At 39.7% G+C, this 18,493-nt stretch overlaps 1 protein-coding gene across 4 annotated transcripts in view; it reads right to left on the bottom strand.

Annotated features, from left to right (window-relative positions):
• Nucleotides 1–18,493, bottom strand: part of TMEM135 (transmembrane protein 135) — a 179,905-nt gene that overhangs the window by 109,738 nt on the left and 51,674 nt on the right. For all 4 annotated transcript variants that reach the window (XM_034407660.3, XM_034407598.3, XM_034407734.3 and 1 more), the window contains one exon: nucleotides 5,685–5,750. In XM_034407660.3, coding sequence (XP_034263551.2) covers nucleotides 5,685–5,750 — 66 coding nt within the window. The remainder of the gene's footprint in view (nucleotides 1–5,684; nucleotides 5,751–18,493) is intronic.

Here is an 18,493-nt window from a genome sequence, read left to right as displayed (position 1 = left end):
ATTCTGGCTTGGGAAAGTTTTCAAAAATACATGGTCCTTTTCCTGGGAGAATCTGTCAGGCAGAATAACATTCTTAGAAGATGCATATTAATATCTGAATTTATTATATGAGGAGACATTTAGATAAGGAACTGTGGCATTTCTACCCTGGAGGTTTATTTATGCTTCCAAGTTTTCCCATGTACTTCTAAGTCTGATCCTCTGTTTTCATCAGGTAAATGGTAAAGACTTTGTCGTGTCCGAATCTAGGGCACAGCGCTCATCTCCATTTCTTGGCTGAGGGAGCCAGCATTGTCTGAAGACATTTTCCACGCTTATGTGGCCAGAATGACTATACGTCAAAGGCGCATGTAACACCGTTACCTTCCTTACTGAAGTGGTACCTATTTATCTACTCGCATTTGCATGCTTTCGAACTGCTAAGTGGGCAGGAGCGACGGGAACTCAACCCATCGCACAGCACTTGGGTTTCGAACCCTGGCTGTCTGGCTTTCCAACTGACAAGCTCAGCATCTTGCCCCCTTTTTTTCACAGGAGAAAATGCATAATTTTCTGTTGCTCGGGTACTGCTGGTTCGAAAGTTGAAACCTTAATTGTTACTGCAAGATAACCATTAAAGCAGGCTGCCTTTGCAATTATCTGAACTTGCTTCTCTTACTGACCAATAAATCTGCGGAAGGACATTTTGGAGACAAGGGGAAGAAGAAGAGGAAAGTTCAGGCTGTGTGTGAGGTTTGAAAGCAGGAGAATTATGCGAGAATCAGGGTGTCTGACCAGGTGAGGCCTTTTTTTAATCAGTCTGCCTGTGAGATGAGTTGATGCCTTTGTAGGGGACGTTACAGAGTCCCAAAGCATAGATACCTGTTCTAGGATTTGGCAGAAACTCATTCACAAAATAGCTGCCGAAATAATGCATCAACTCTGGCCACCTCCCAGTTGTTTCAGTGCCCCAAGCAATCTGATCCGGGTACCAGTGCCAAAGCTATTAAGAGTTTTCATTAACAACAGAGATACTGCAGCAAGAGAAACATGGCTATCAGCTGTAGCCAAGATATAAACCAGACTCATCTCCATGCAGGCTGAAGACAGTGGCATTTTAAGATGTGTTGTGAGCCCACCAAGCTAATGCAGACAGAATTGGGTGCTGATTCTAGAAAACAGAGAGTGGTGTTCCCTTTGAGAAGATAATGTTTCTGGGAAGAATCTTAAAGCCAACTTCAGTGTTTGGGAAAACAGGTTTTGCTTACCCCAGCAACCAAGTATCACTTCCTCCATCAACTGTCAATTTGCACCCTTCTTAGGGATACCTTACACCTTCCAGTTTTGTGCTGCTTCTTTTCTAGCCAATGAACTGGAAAACTATTGAAGTTGTCATTATTTAACAGAAACACCTATCCCTTTATAGCAAATACGCCGACCTTCTTGCAGCTAATTGGGAAAGAAAGGAAGGAAGGAAGGAAGGAAGGAAGGAAGGAAGGAAGGAAGGAAGGAAGGAAGGAAGGAAGAAAGAAAGAAAGAAAGAAAGAAAGAAAGAAAGAAAGAAAGAAAGAAAGAAAGAAAGAAAGAAAGAAAGAAAGAAAGAAGAGGGAGGGAGGAAGGAAGGAAGGAAGGAAGGAAGGAAGGAAGGAAGGAAGGAAGGAAGGAAGGAAGGAAGGAAGGAAGGAAGGAAGGAAGCTAGTATGTCAGGTTTGTTACTTCAGCTTGGTAAGATCAAGGAAGCTTATGGCTGCTCTTATAAATAAATAAGGGAACCTCCGCTTAGCAACAAGTAAGCCATATGGTTCCTGTCCATTTTATTTTTCCCCCCTGAAAATTTTACCGTTTGGAACAGGAAACACAATGGCCTTTGTCCGCCAAAACAGAATCCCTGAAGTGTTGTCTGCAGAATTATATCCAGCTTTCTTGCGTCTCATGTAAAAGATCCCTTATGTGATTTTTTTATAAATAACTTAAAGCAGTGAAAAATAATTAAAAGTCATTCCTCCTTCTATTTTCCCTACAACGACCACCCTTTGGGGTGGGTTGAGCTAAGAGAGAGAGAGCGACTGGCTGCCAAAGTCACTCAGCTGGCTTTAATGACAAAGGAAGGACTAGAACTCACAGCCTCCTGGTTGTGAGTGGACTCCCGGTGAAAATACTTTAGTAAGGAAGACGAGACAAATGCGCCGAGCCCTGAGGTCAATTATATTCTTAAATTTCATTATCTCCCCTGGCGCAATTAGACTTCTTGGAGATCCGTCAACTCCGTGGCTATAACATGTCCTGAAGTAATTTTTCATTATCCAGTAGATGTTGTTAAACAGGATCGCCATTCCAAGAATTATCTGCCTTGCTTGGATGAATGACGCTTGGCAGCCCCATTTCCACACCCCGTGCCAAATCCTTGTCAATAATGCTGTAATCCATGCTTAAAGGAGCAAACAACCTCGTATTAGGTGTAAAAGATGGCTTGTTATACGAAAAGCTTGCTAAAAGAAATGCAGCCAGAGAGACGAAGAAACTTCGATTATCCCAGGGTATGGAAAAGCTGAGAGGAGGAACCAAGGGAAAGGAAATATTCGGTGTTATAAAACTCCACATCCATCTGATGCTGGAAACATGCCCAGGTCTGAAGAGCCCTTACGGACTCGCTTGGTTTGAGTGCTATTTTCTTCCAAATCGGCTCATTGTAACGCAAAGTGAAGATCGGTTGTTAATTCAAGATCAGTCTTGCTGTTCTTTATTTAGTATCCACTCAAAACGACCGCTTAACGTATCAAGAGAAACGATCATTTTAAGTGGGTTTAATCATTTCCCACTGACAATGTTAATACAAGACGGCATGCACAGGGTGTTTGTGTGTGTGTGTTTGTGTCTGTCTGTGTGTGTGTGTGAATAGAGATAGATGATAGAGATGGAGATATATAATTTCCTCTGTTCAGTTGGGTCTGATTTTCCAGAGACAGCCTGGAAAGGTTCCTGCAGTTTTCTCGGCAAGTTTTTCAGAAGTGACTTGTAACTGCCTCCTTTCTAAAGGTAAAGGTTTCCCTCGCACATATGTGCTAGTCGTTCCTGACTCTAGGGGGCGGTGCTCATCACCGTTTCAAAGCCGAAGAGCCAGCGCTGTCCAAAGACGCCTCCGTGGTCATGGGGCCGGCATGACTCAACACCAAAGGCGCACAGAACGCTGTTACCTTCCCACCAAAGGTGGTCCCTATTTTTCTACTTGCATTTTTTACCTGCTTTCGAACTGCTAGGTTGGCAGAAGCTGAGACAAGTAACGGGAGCTCCTCCATTACGCGGCGCTAGGGATTCGAACCGCTGAATTGCCGACCTTTCAAACGACAAGCTTAGCGTCTTAGCCACTGAGCCACCGCATCCCTACTCCTTTCTAGGACTGAGAGAAAGTACCTGGCCCAAGGTCACCCAGCTAGCCAAGGTGAATTCAGAACCAAAAATACCGAGTCGGGAATCTCAAAGTCTCAATTGCCTCAGGTCTAGCGATTCGAACTGTGTGAATGCCAACATGTTCTCTGAGAGTCCAAACTAAACATTTTGCTTTGCATCCCACGTGAAAGTCACAAAACACTCTAAAGCCATTCAGTGGGCAATAGGCCTTTTTTCTTTCATAAATATCAGCTGCTGTACAAGGTCAGGTCCATAACGAATAAATGCTGGAGAATAATAGTCCCCTTCAGTACTCCAGCCAGTTCAACTTCTTTCAAAATAATCCATTCAATTCACCGTTAGCCCACAAAGCGCCGCCTTTAGAGACGGAGCCGGCCCTACAGTTTGCTGAACACTCATTTTTGTTGTTGTTGTTGATGTGACTTCTTCACACCAGGCATAATTAATCTGCGAAGTTCATCACCACGCGATCAAGCTAGTCTTTGACTTAGGATCACAATTGGGACCAGACTTTTCCGTTTCTAAGCAAGGCGGTTAAGAATTCACTGTTGTTATTTAAGTTGTTAAATGAGTCGCCCCCTAATTTTACAAGCTTCTCTGCCACAGCTGCTGAGCGAATCGGATGGTCATTAAGCGAAGCCAGCTTCCCCCTTTGACTTTGCTTGTCGGAAGGCGGCTGGGAAAGTCACAGATGGTGATCACATGACCCCAGGATGCTGCAACCGTCATAAATACATGCCTGTTTCCCACTGCTCGAATTTTGATCTAGCGGTCGTTAAGTGATGACCATTCATAAGCCATTCTTTTTAAGTTCTGCTGTAACTCCAAACGGTCGCTAAACAAATGACTTTAAATCAAGGACTACCTGAAAACGGGAATGACTGAATCCATGCAAAACTAGGGAATCAAGGGCTATTACTTTTGAAATTTCCGTGTTATCTTGAGGGGAGATAATATTCCTCCAAATGCTTGCTGCAGAAACAATGGCAGGAGAGGAATATATCTATATCTCCTGCTTAGGAGCAACCAGAAAAAATATATATATTGGGTTCAGAAAGTGTCAGACTTGCCCAGGGGTGAAATCTAGCAGGTTCTGACAGGTTCTAGAGAACCGGTAGCAGAAATTTTGAACAGTTTGGAGAACCAGTAGCGGAAATTTTGAGTAGTTCGGGGAACTGGCAAATACCACCTCTGATTGGCCCCAGAGTGAGGTGGGAATGGAGATTTTGCAATATCCTTCCCCCAGGAGTGGGGAGGGAATGGGGATTTTGCAGTATCCTTCCCCTGGAGTGGGGTGGGAATGGAAATTTGGCAGTATCCTTCCCTGCCATGACCACCAAGCCACGCTGATCAAGCCACACCACGCCCACTAAGCCACGCCCACAGAATCGCTAGTAAAAAAAAATTGTATTTCACCACTGGGCTTGCCCCAATGTAGGCTTCTAAGTAAAAAAAAAACAATATTTAGCACCGTTGGGTTGAGAAAGGTATGATTTCCTGGAAGCCAAGTGAAATACAATAGTGCAAAGCCAGAACTGAGATTTGTGTGGCAAAACTCCAAGTGAAAGCTTTTCCCCACTTAGGCACTTCCCATTGCTGGTGTCCCCTCCCCCCCCATCAATTTCAAAGAAGATGTTTTAGAAATGGCCGCTCTGATTGTACGATGGCTCGCAGCCAGGGGTGGGATTCTACCGGTTCAGGAGAACCAGTTGCTCCAACGATCAGCTGGGAGCGAACTGGTTTTCCCCGGTGATCAGATAGGTCCACTTGCCCACCCGCACTAATTTCCTACCTTTACCTTCTCAGCTGATTCGCGCAGCAGAGCAGATTGCCGCGCCTCAGCTGTGTTTCTTCTCCGAAGAAACGTGGAAGTGAAGATTTCTTCAAACTGCGCACACTTCCTCGAAACACCGTCTTGGATAGGCACTTTCACTTTCTTAACTTTCACTCTGTCCCCCAAGTGTTCCCCCTCCCTCTCCACCTCCCCTACGTTTCGAGGCAGACTGGTACCGAAGCGATTGCAGAGAGCAGGCGTGAGGTGGCAGTTCTGACAGAAAGGCCTGAGCAAGCGGTCCTATCCTTAAGTTCTTAAGAGGGTGCCGTTTTGTCTTTTTAAAAAAATCTATACAAGGATAATGCTCACCCCCTTGAACTACTAATTAATGGCAGAGATGACGATCGTAAGAACGCTTCTATTTCCATTTTTCAGGTATTTCCATCAGCCCTCATCAACCTGCTTCACCCAAGTTCACTTTTAAAACCCATACCACACATGCAGGGGGGGAAAAAAGTTTTACCTCTCCATGTCTTAAAGGAGTAATTGTTCCTCTTGATACTCCCATGCGGAATAGTGCTTCTGTGGCCTGCAGGCGAAAAGAGAGAATATTTGAAATAAAATGTTCTGCTTTTTGAAATTACAACATTCACAGGGCATTTACCGTATTTTTTGTAGTATAAGATGCACCGGAGTATAAGACGCACCTTAGTTTTTGGGGAGGAAAATAAGAAAAAAGCTGATTGGTGGGTGGATCGGCCTCCCGGAATACCCCCAATCAGCTGTTTCTAGAGGTGAATTTTAGCAACAGGTTGTGAGCTCTGTGCCTTGCTTTTTTTTTCTTTTTTTTCTGCCTCTGAAACTTTTGAAACTCCGTTTCAGAAAAATACTTTATTTCCTGCCTCTGAAAGCCTCTGAAACAGAGCTTCAGAAAAAAAGCCTCTGTTTGGGGACTTCTTTTCTGAAGCTTCGTTTCTGATGCTTTTTTCAGCCTCTGAAACCTGTTTAAGAAGCCAGGCTGGGCTACATTTGGAATATAAGACGCACCCTACATGGCATAGAACTGAGTTACTTGAGGAATCACCCACCTCTCATAGGTTTCTACCCATTCAGCAAGAGCTGGCAAGATGGCACACTCTGGGTCCCTTTTGATTCCCTATCAGGGCCCAGGAATGTATCTTCTCTCGTACAGAGTCTATATGGTGAAATGAGATTCCCCCCATAGATTCATGTACTTCCAACACCAAGGATTTTTCCAGAAAGCCTTGAATGTTCCCCCAGAATTTGGGGGAAAGTGGACATAATTCACTTTTTGTGCATTGTTTGTGCGTCTGTAGTGTCTTTTTTTTAAATCGTTGTTTTTGTACTGTGAGCCTCCCAGTGTCCTTTCTGTGCCAAGCAGAAGCTAAATCTCTTGAAAATAAATGAACTACATTTATAATCATCCTTAAATCTATCTCTCGGCTAATTCAGCGCAAAGTTCAAATGTGAAAGAGAAAATTCGAAATTTCCAAACAAAGACCATGCTTTTCTCAACATTACCAACACTAATGAAAACAATATAGAGAATGGTCAAACAAAACACGGCTTTGATCATGATACAAAAGAATTCAATGGTTAGAGTTACAAAAACTCATCGTGCATTTAAGAATACTGTGGGTTTGTTAATGTTTAAAGTATGTAGGAAATTATTTTTTTTTAAATGCATAATAATAACCCCCCCTTTTTTTTTTGCTTAAAGCAGTTGTTTAAAAATTATGGATTACATGTGTATCTTATCTCCTACCTTTCAGGAACTCTCAATGCCTTTTTTATTCCTTTGTACTTTCAACTGTGAGTGAGATGGGGGCAAAGAATCCATCTGCCAAGTCAGAGACCTCATTTATTTTCTCATTTAGACCCACCAGAAGTTGCAAGCGGGTCTCAAGACCTAATTCTACATTCCCTTGAAGATTAAAAGGGTGACAACTTCATGCAGCCTTTTTGTGTTCTTCACAAAACTGATTTCTTTCATCAGTTCTTCCTATCAACATTTTGAAGACCTTGCGGCAAAATAGAGCATTCTGTCAATACTGCTAAGCTTCTTTTGTTTCTATTGAGAACCAATGATCTATGTAACTTTCCTTCTTCTTCCACTGATAAGAGAACTCCTTTAATATACTTGTACTCACATAAGCTAAAACTCAGTTGTCAAAGCTTCTTAGATAAAAGGGTGTTTCACAGCTTGGGTGAGCCCAGAACTGTGGAGTTCTTGATAGAATCACCATTCACATATGCTAAGAAGATTAAGTATATTCCTGAAGTGTTCTGTTTAAAATAAAGTTTGGGGGGGAAGGAGGCTTATCATAGCCAAAACATCTCAATAGTTAGCTTTCTTTAAAAAAAAAAAATAGAGAGGATTATGTAATTAGATAAGACAGAAGATGGAATTTCTGGCAAATGAAAGGCAGTATTAAAAGAAACATTAACTGACCGCATAAAAAAAAATGGGAAGAATGGATTTTAAGAGAGAAGATCTAAATATATATATATATATAAACAATGTAGTAACTGGGTTTAAAGAAAAATATTGCAATAAACAAACATGGTCCTGGAAATATTCATGCAATAGAACCCTAAAAATCTCTTTCAAATGTTATTAGTACAATACAGTGGCACAAGTTTTCAACAGCTCTGCAAATCTGTATCAAGGGGGGGGAAATTAAGTCATAAGAGCTTAAAAGTTAAAAAAAAATAATATTACCTAGCCAATTCTAAAGACATAATTCAAAAGCTCATGTCTGCTGAAGAAAGAATTTCTTTCTTCAAGTAAGACAAATCCCTTGGTTCCTGATGTATCGTTAATATTTGCTTTGGGGGAAAGGTATACCCTTCACAGCAGTTATTATAGATGCCTGAGAAGAGTGACATTACATGAGAAAGTTCCCCTAAAACATTGTCCCGTTCCATTTTAAGATTCACCAAAGGCATTTTTTTTCAAGTTTGCTCATCAAAAACGATTTTAACATTATTTGTATCCACCTTTCCACCTTACCCCGAGATTCCCCAAGGAGCATCGAAATTACAATGAAATATATACTATAACTAAAATAATGATACAATAATGAATAACCTCCAATGAGATTATTTAAAAACAAAATATTGCAAAACAATTCCATAAAAGCAGTGATTGCCTGTAAAACATTTTCATCCAGCACCTAAATCTAAACAAATTTGGGTCATTCCCCAACCTCGGCAAAATAAAGTGAAGCAGAACTGTTCCTGCCTGTGAAAGAAAGTATGAGGTTATGGGATAGTAGCAGTAAATCATGATGCTGTCATAAGATGAGCTCAATGAGAACTGTGTCCTGTGTTATATAAAGCAGGGGTCTCCAACCTTGGTCACTTTAAGACTTGTGGACTTCAACTCCCAGAATTCCCATGCTGGCTGGGGAATTCTGGGAGTTGAAGTCCACAAGTCTTAAAGTGGCCAAGGTTGGAGACCCCTGATATAAAGAGAATGCACTGTAGAATACCATATAATAAGTATCCATAACCAACATCATCATTCTAGTCCTTGTCTATCCACTGAAGGATGAAGGCCTCTTCTGCATGTTTCCAACCTACATGTTTCCAACCTATACTTGCTGATGTCATCACTTCATCTTGTTTTAGCAATAGCAATAGCACTTAAGACTTATATACCGCTTCACATCGCTTTTCAGCCCTCTCAAAGCGGTTTACAGAGTCAGCCTCTTGCCCCCAACAATCTGGGTCCTCATTTTACCGACTTCGGAAGGATGGAAGGCTGAGTGAAGCTTGAGCCTGGTGAGATTCGAACTGCCAAATTGCAGGTAGCTGACAGTCAGCAGAAGTAGCCTGCAGTACTGCATTCTAACCACTGCACCACCATGGCTCATTGGGTCTCTTTCATGGACACTTTTTAATCAAGTGGAATCCATTCTATGACTGCCTTGTTCCACCTGCCATCAGTTCTTCTTGCGAGGCAACCAGCCCATTTCCATTTCCATTTCCATTCTGGGCTGGCCGCATATTGTTTTTAGGCATTAATTAATTCAACAATATATTGAGACATACACTCTGTTTTCTAGTATTAACCAACATCATTTCTCATGCTTACAAGTGTCAGAAAAATAGTTGTTCTACCTTTCAAATAATTGTCAACATGTCTTGCAAAGAAAACCAGGGATAGATTTAATGTGGTCTTAAGGACAACTGTAACCACAATTTTGGTTAAAAATTCTGGATAGAAGCCAGATCCAATTCTTACCCTTCCGCTAAAGAACATCATTAAATTTAAACAACACACACAAGCCCAAAAGATTTGTGCATATTATGCATTCCTGGCCCCAGCCCAAGTCATTAGCCAAATAAGCAGTAATTAAATCCAATAGAAATGGGTGCATTTTTCACCCAGGGCTGCATATTGCTTCATTAAATACCAGATGCAAAATGCCAACAGGTGACAGTGTAATGTTTCTTCATTCCATTTAAACAGCACGCCAATTATTTTTCAAGACAGAATGCCAATTATTTGGTTGCGATCAGATTCCTATCAGGCATGGCATGAATTCAATCAAGTATCTGCAAACTCATTATAACCTCTAATTCTATTATCTGAGTCTATTAAAAAGAAAAAAAGCTTAACACGACAGCTCTCAAAGACACAAAATGTTATAAGTTATAATTTGACTTCAAGACAAAGAAAGATTGAAAGCTGAGGCTTTTCCAAATGGAGTGAAAAACTGGGGAAGTTCTTTAAAAACAAATAAATAACTAGAAATTATAATTTGAAGGAAGTTTCACCAAAAAAAAAAGTATCAGCAGTTGAAATAGTCAGACTTACGTATCGCTTGTGCCTTATGTTCCATAAGTCACATATTTAAATGAATGGAAATATAAATCGATTACATAAATAAACTGTAAAGGTAAAGGTTCCCCTCGCACATATGTGCTAGCCGTTCCCAACTCTAGGGGGCAGTGCTCATCTCCGTTTTAAAGCCAAAGAGCCAGCGCTGTCCGAAGACGTCTCCATGGTCATGTGGCCAGCATGACTCAACGCCAAAGGCGCACGGAACACTGTTACCTTCTCACTAAAGGTAGTCCCTATTTTTCTACTTGCATTTTTTACGTGCTTTCGAACTGCTAGGTTGGCAGAAGCTGGGACAAATAACGGAGCTCACCGCGTTATGTAGCACTAGGGATTCGAACCACTGAACGCCGACCTTTTGATCAACAAGCTCAGCGTCTTAGCCACTGAGCCACTGCGTTCCTAAATAAACTATAGGAACGTAAAATATACTGTATCTATGAGAGATGCATATTTGTTTCCAAGAAGAAAGAAATGAAACTAACAAACAAATGTTCATGGGCAAAAGTAAAAATAGGTAGTCCTTGATTTACAATCCCAGTTGGGACCAGAATTTCCGTTGTTAAGCAAGACGGTTAAGAGAGCTGCGACCAATTTTACAACTTTCTAAATAGGTTCTCAGTCATCCAGGTCATTTATACATAAATTCAAACTGCAAAAAAATGCATCTTGTCCAACTACCAGTGATTTACTACAACTTCACAGTACACTATAAGGATTACCAATTGCATCCAATTTGGGTGACCAACAAAGTTATATTTCAATAGTCGCATGCCTTACAAAGCCTCCAAGCTAATCAGAAGCAGAACAACAAAACTTAAAAACTTACTGCTGCCTTCTGTCTAGACTGATGGCTAATTAGAACTGAATCATTTCTGAGAAAGGATGCGTGTAATCTGATATAGAACTAGTTGGTGCAATATTTACTTTGGAGTACCTTCAAAGTGAAACTAAAGATTTACAATCAATTGGGTAAAATAGTTAAAAGGTCGGGCAACCCATTCATATGTTATAAAAGTGTTTCCTATTTGAAAAACTGACCTCTTTTTTAATTTAATCTACTGGGCTTTATACCAAGGTTTACCGGTAGAAGAACAAACGTTGAAAAATTCCATGAAAATATTTCAAGTATTTGCAAATGTTTTAAATGCGGTAGGAATTTTTACACAACTGAACATTGTTCTGTTCATTATGCACATGACACAGAATTATAAATGTAATGCATACTAAACTGATTAACTTTCTCTTTCCTAAACTTCTATATGACTTGCATAAATCAAAAGTTAGCCAAGAAAAAGTAAATGAGCAGATTTAGATGTTGGGACCTGCTCAACAGCAGTAACTGCTTGCAGTATTGCTTAATGCATTTTAAGCCACCCTGAGTCTCCGGAGAAGGGCAGCATATAAATCAAATTTAAAAACAAAACAAAACTGTGAGAGGCATCTAGGAGTCCTAATGAACAATCACTTAAGTATGACCAAGCAGTGTGTGGCAGATGCCAAAAAAAGTCAACACAGTTCTAGGCTTCATTAACAGTGGGATATTATCAGGTCACACATTGTTGGGGGCAATATGCTGACTCTATAAACCGCTTAGAGAGGGCTGTAAAGCACTGTGAAGTGATATATAAGTCTAAATGCTATTGCTATCACGTGAAGTATTAATATCACTTTATACTGCTTTGGTAAGACAATACCTGGAATACTGTTTCCAATTTTGGTGACTGCGATACAAAAAAGATGTCGAGACTTGGAAAAAGTGCAGAAACGAGCAGCAAAGGTGATTAAAGGGCTGGAGACTATCTCTAATACATTATGTATTAGAGTTTTGGAAAACAATAAAAATTATTTACAAAAATAAATAAATAAATAAATAAATAAATAAAGGGCTGGAGACTAAAACATATGAAAAACAGTTGACAGAATTGGATATATCTGGTGGCTCAGTGGCTAAGAAGCTGAGCTTGTCAATCGAAAGGTCAGCAGTTCAGCGGTTTGAATCCCTAGTGCCGCGTAACAGGGACAGCTCCGTTACTTGTCCCAGCTTCTCCCAACCTAGCAGTTCGAAAGCACGTAAAAAATGCAAGTAGAAAAATAGGAACCATCTTTGGTGGGAAAGTAACAGTGTTCCATGCGCCTTTGGTGTTTAGTCATGCCAGCCACATGACCACGGAGACGTCTTTGGACAGCGCTGGTTCTTCGACTTTGAAACGGAGATGAGCACCGCCTCCTAGAGTCAGGAACGACTAGCACATATGTGCGAGGGGAACCTTTACCTTTTTAGTCTAATGAAAGGAAGAGGTGGCATGCTACCTGTCTTCCAATATTTGAGAGTCTGTCACAGAGAGGAGAGGATCAACCTATTCTCCAAAGTATCTGAAGACAAGATGAGAAGTAATGGATGCACCTTAACAAAGAGAAATCCAACCAAGAATTAACAACTAATTTACTGTCAGTGAGAACAAATGGTCAGTGGAACAGCTTGCCTCCAGAAATTCTGGGTGCTGCATCTCTGGAGGTTTTTAAGAAGAGACTGGGCAGCCATCTCAGATATGCAACACAGAGGGAACAAATTATAAACCTTATAATAACCTGGATGCAAAATTTAAAGTATCATAACACAGCAATGGGAAGAATGGGAAGAAACTATGGAAGAAATCTATTAAACCCATCACAGGTTGCAACTCAAGAAGGAAGGTGTACAAAACTTTTAATAGCTGGTACACAATTCCACCAATAATTGTCAAGAAAGCCAAATTATATAGAAATAAATGCAATGAGACAGAAGGAACATTTTAACATTTTTCAGACATGTAAAAAAAAAACCCTCAAAAGTCCTGGAAAGAAATACACAGCACTATTCGAAAAATTTTAGAAATCAAATTTCAAATAAAACCACAATTCTTCCCATTAGGCATAATTCCAAAACATACTAGCAAAAAATATCACAAATTACTAAGATTTATGTTCACAGCTGCACGGATAAAGTTAGTGCAAAATTGGAAAAGAGATATGTTAACAATGATATTATACTGGGAAATTAAACTAGCAGAGAATATCCAGTAATGGCAGAATGAAAAAGAACGAAGCCTATATTCAGACGTTTAACCAAATTTAAACAATAATAGCTTCCATATAGTCTATATATTATACACAAATCAAATCCAAATATGTAGAATATGGTTTTAAAGAGGAAATAGTAACTAAAGAACTGAAATTAGAAATACACACAGAAAATAATGTCTCAAATGTGCTTTTTCAAGAGGCCACTGGACTTTCTGGTTTTTCTTTCAGAAAATAATGGTTTATAAATATTGTACATCGCCAGAATGTACAACGAAGGGGAAGTTGTAAACTAAATATTTATCCATCATGTTTTAACAAGTTTTTTTCTTTTGTATTTTTAACCAAAAAATGAAGATTTCAACATTTAGCTCAGGAATTCAAATCCTTTCTCATATTGTTAAAAGTATTGTGCTTTGTCTTTTACGCTTAATTTCTCACAATGACATTATCAATGACAATGAGAACTGTACAATCTTAGTAATCTCCTTTGCCTATTTATTAATATTATATTTCTATGTCACTTTTCCCCCTTTTCTCTTTTTACTTGTTCTTTTTCTTCTGTTTAAAAAGAAAATCAAGCAAGAATTGAACAAAAGAACTTGGCTTTTTTCTAAGGCAGACCTAGTAGAACCCACTTACACATGAGCTATTCTGTAATAAGTAACAATATTTTACCAATTAGCCATAAGACATCTGAAAATGCAAAATACAAAAACAATTAAGACTATGGTAACCAAGCAACTGTGGCAAGAAAGGTCATAAAATGAAGCAAATCTCATTTAATGAGCCCCAGTGGCGCAGTGGTTAGAATGCAGTATTGCAGGCTAATCCTGCTGGCTGCCTGCAATTTGGCAGTTCAAATCTCATTAGGCTCAAGGTTGACTCAGCCTTCTAGCCTTCCGAGTTGGGTAAAATGAGGACCCAAATCATTGGGGGCAATATGCTGACTCTGTAAACCGCTTAGAGAGGGGTGTGAAAGCACTGTGAAGCGTTATATAAGTCTAAGTGCTATTGCTAAGTGCCATTAACAACTGTCTTGCTTAGAAATAGAAATTTCGTCGTAAATCGAGGACTTCCTGTAATCTATTTCCAGTTGATCTGATTTAACTCTAGTTCTCTCATCAAGCAAAACTGGTCAGTTGTGGGAGGGGGGGAAACTAAAGCAAAATAATGTACCGGAGAAGAAAAGCAGCAAGTCGGTCTGTTTGTTTTGAAAACAGTGTCTGGTAAACCCACCAGCCTGATTATCATCACCAAAATCTTTGAAGACAGACAATAATGGCTGACAACTTTAGTCCCACTGAGGCAGCTCAAATTTAACATGGGTGGAATATCCATCAAAACAATTTCATTTTTTTTTTAAATATCTGGAATCAATTAAGATGAGGGGGGAAGTTTCCAAAAGGCCACCCATTAATAAACACAAAATAATTTGTGTCTGCTGTCTTGTTTGTGATAATTTTTTATTGCTACCTCAGTTTCAGATGTCGCGGTAATGACTTCCACATTCTGATTAAAACATGAATTGGAGCCACATGTTAAAAGACTCTCACCAAAAGTGCAGGAGTAAGCATAATTTTTGTAGCTACTGAAACACTGAGAGCTAAGGAAAGTGCTGCCTCATGAACTATTTTTTTTAAAAAATTACTTAGCCAATTTAGCTCCAAGGTTTCGTAACCTGAAGCAATAAGCCATTGTAATAGCTCCTAATTGAATTCCTTCAAAAGAAAATTAGCTAGCCCTTCAATGAGAGTATCACAAGGTTTTGAAAGCTTTACAATAATTACAAGATTAAGACATCTATCAAAGACAGCCAGTGTGTTCCTGGGATAAGGAAAAAGACCCAACAAATTTCTCTTATTTATTATTCTTTTTCTTTTTGTCACCGCAAATTAGCCAAAGTTTAGGTTTAAGAAGGTAACAACTATTTTGTGTTAGAAAAGCAAATAGCATGTATTTATCTGTCTCTCGCTTTCTCATTCTTGGTTGCAGCGGAAAATTTCCAAATACATTAAGCAGATTTTTATCAGATGAATTTCTTTGGCCTTCCTACAAAGAATTGAATATCTGCAATGGTGATTGCTGGGAAGATAGGCATAAGAAGGGAGAAGTTAATCCACTGTATTTTAATACGCATCCACCCACCTAGTTTATATTTGTGAAATTAATGCAACCAAATCAATAGAATTACTTAAGCAAAATTTAAATACCAATCATTGTTTGCATTTTTCTGAACTGGGTTGCAATTCTCGGTCAAATGTTGTACATAGAATATGAATACATTAGAAATAATATATGTCATTTGTTTATGAGAAATGGCTTTATGAGAAATGGCTTGCAAAAAATGTATACATTAGGAGAAATGGACCTGAAAATGTTTACACGATTTTTGTGTAAACTTTTGTGCGACATTAAAATAAAAAGAAAATATTAAAAAGATACTGTGTAATTGTCAGCCTCCCCCCCCCACCCCCGAACTGCCTAATTTTTTCTGCCGCTATTATCAACTCCACCTTGAAGCACTATTTGTCTGTAATAGACTAAATATTTGAAGATTTAATTAAGAGCTAGTGCCATCCACATATTTTGGCACCTCTATTTGTATTATGCTTGTGAAATGAGAGAAACTGCAATTCAGCAACTTTCCAGATTCAGAGGTCAATATCCTGTCCATCTCCTCATCTAGAAAGACACGTTTTAATCCTTGCACTGATGTCTTGATAGTTTACATACCAAACTCACACAATATTTGCATTTAACATTTAATCCTATTTTTTTCAAGCTTAATAACACCTCATATTTACAAGATATGATGTTTGCCTGCAACAAAAATATAGAACAAGTTATAATATAGGGACCCCTAAGTCCTGCTGGAGAAGGGCGGTATACAAATTAAAACAAATAAATAAATAAATAATTACTGTGAACCAATCTCAACTGTGCTTTCAAACTGCATGTTGTATCCATAATTAGGTTCTTTAATAACTAAACAACTCCAAGCCTTTCGGAGCTACTGAATAATTTTAGCAAAATCATTTAAGGAGAAACATTGGACATAGTGACAAGCGTGTGTAAGAGGAAGGACACAGATACCAAAACTGATGTCAAATGTTTTATTATTTATTTTGTTTGTTTGTTTTTTCAGATCCCACCTTTATTATCTTTAAACAATTTGTGATTGTTTTATGTACCAAATCTGATCTAATAAATATATTCTTATAGACGTATATGTCAAAACATTAGCAATGCATAGGTAAAAGTAAAGGTTCCCCTCGCACATATCTGCTGGTCCTTCCTGACTCTAGGGGGCGGTGCTCATCTCCGTTTCAAAGCCGAAGAGCCAGCGCTGTACGAAGACGTCTCCGTGGTCATATGGCCAGCATGACTAAATGCCAAAAGCGCACGGAACGCTGTTACCTTCCCACCAAAGGTGGTCCCTGTTTTTCTACTTGTATTTTTTACCTACTTTCGAACTGCTAGGTTGGCAGAAGCTGGGACAAGTAATGGGAGCGACACTAGGGATTTGAACCGCTGAATTGCCGATCTTTCAATCGACAAGCTCAGCGTCTTAGTCACTGAGCCACCATGTCCCTTCAGCCATTCATACAGGCAATAAAAAAAGATAAAGGTAAAGACTTTGCCTACCCAGTCGTGTCCGACTCTAGTGAGCAGTGCTCATCTCTGTTTCTTGGCTGAGGGAGCCAGCATTGTCCAGAGACACTTCCATGTGGTCAGCATGACTATTTGCCGAGGCACACAAAATGATGTTACTTTCCCACCAAAGTGGTACCTATTTATCTACTCGCATTTGCATGCTTTCAACCTGCGAGGTTACCAGAAGCCTGGGCAAGTAACAGTAGTAGGGGTGATATTCACTTAACTTTCCCTACTGGTTTGCAAATGTGGGTGCGCACAAGCACTCACTTTGCTTGCACGCACCACTTCCGTGCATGCGCACAGCCTTAAAAACATGCCTAAATAGGACAGCATAGAGCTGGGGTGGGAGGGCGGGCCCACCTGTGATTTCCACTACCGGTTTACCCGAACCAGTCCGAACCTGCTGAATACCACTTCTGATTACAGTAGCTCATCCTATCACAGGGTACTTGGGGCTTGAACTGCCAGCTTTCTGGGTCAACAAGCCCAACATCTTAAATGCTAGGCCACCACAACCCCAATACAGGCAATCACTTCCCCTCCAACTCTATTCTAATTCTGAATTTTATCTCCCAACTCAAGGTGAAGAAACCTCAGTTTCTTAAATCAAGTAGAAACTATTTTGTAAAACAATATTATAACAATTATTTGAACACGAGTCTTCAAATAAACTCAAACTGAGTGTAATCTAGGATTCTTTTTTTCCCCCCCTAAATAAGATGAAGGCTTGTCTTTCCTTCTACAGAACAAGTAAAAGAGAAGTTTATTTTCAGCTTTTGCAATGCCAGACTCCTTGAACTGCCTTCCATCAAGTTTGACTTTTACAATCTTTGGTAGAGTCAGCCTTCCCCCCCCACCCCCCAACTAACCATTAATGAAGACCCAAGGAGTTTCTCACTGAAGATACAAGATCTCAAATGGTCAGCCTCCCCCATCTGTCAGTTCCAAAAACTGTTTACATAACAGGACTGAATTCCCATGGGTTCAACTTCAGTATTCTGTAATCACTTTCTAAAAAACTGCTTTCTTACTTAAAAATCGTCATTTTTCTGAGACTTGGGACAACAGTGGGAGAAGACTTGATGTTTTCTGTGTTAAAAGTGGGAACAAAATTCAGGCTTATATCTCAAGAGCATTTAATTTATAGAGATTGTAAATGCTGCAGTCAAAGATATTTTAAAATAACCAGCAGAAGAGAAGATAGGGCTGAACTACAGAACCCTTGATTCAAAGAGCATCATGGACTACACATTTTGAATTATTAATTGACATGCTAAGTAAAATGCAATATAAATTTTGAAGTTCTTTTTTAAAAACAAAACAAAACCAGAGGGCCGTTCTGAAAGTTGGTCCACGCTAAACTTGCGGGAGATTAACTCTCTAAAATTTATCAGGAGGAGGAAGAAACTATACCTCTTATTTAGTGGTGGAATCCTCCGAGGTCTGCTACCAGTTCGCTGTACGTGCACATGTGTGATGCACATCAAACACGCGTGTTACATGCATGTGCATCACAAGCGCTGCCGCGCAATACTGAAAAAGAAGGCTTCAGAAGCCTTTTCCAAGGTAAGTAGAACAGCGAGGGGGAGAACAGCTGTGCCGTGCGATTTAGATTTCCTAGAAAGCAGAATTTCCTGCTTTCTAGCAAACATAAATCGCGCGACACAGCTGATCATCGGAAATACCGGTTGGTCTGAACTGGTAGCTTTTATTACTACCGGTTCACCCAAACCGGTCCG

Source organism: Pantherophis guttatus, chromosome 5 (assembly GCF_059756535.1).
Source record: "Pantherophis guttatus breed Tessera chromosome 5, ASM5975653v1, whole genome shotgun sequence".
Taxonomy (NCBI): domain Eukaryota; kingdom Metazoa; phylum Chordata; class Lepidosauria; order Squamata; family Colubridae; genus Pantherophis; species Pantherophis guttatus.
Note: the sequence above shows the minus strand (reverse complement) of the source record. Positions and strands in the feature narration are given on the sequence as shown.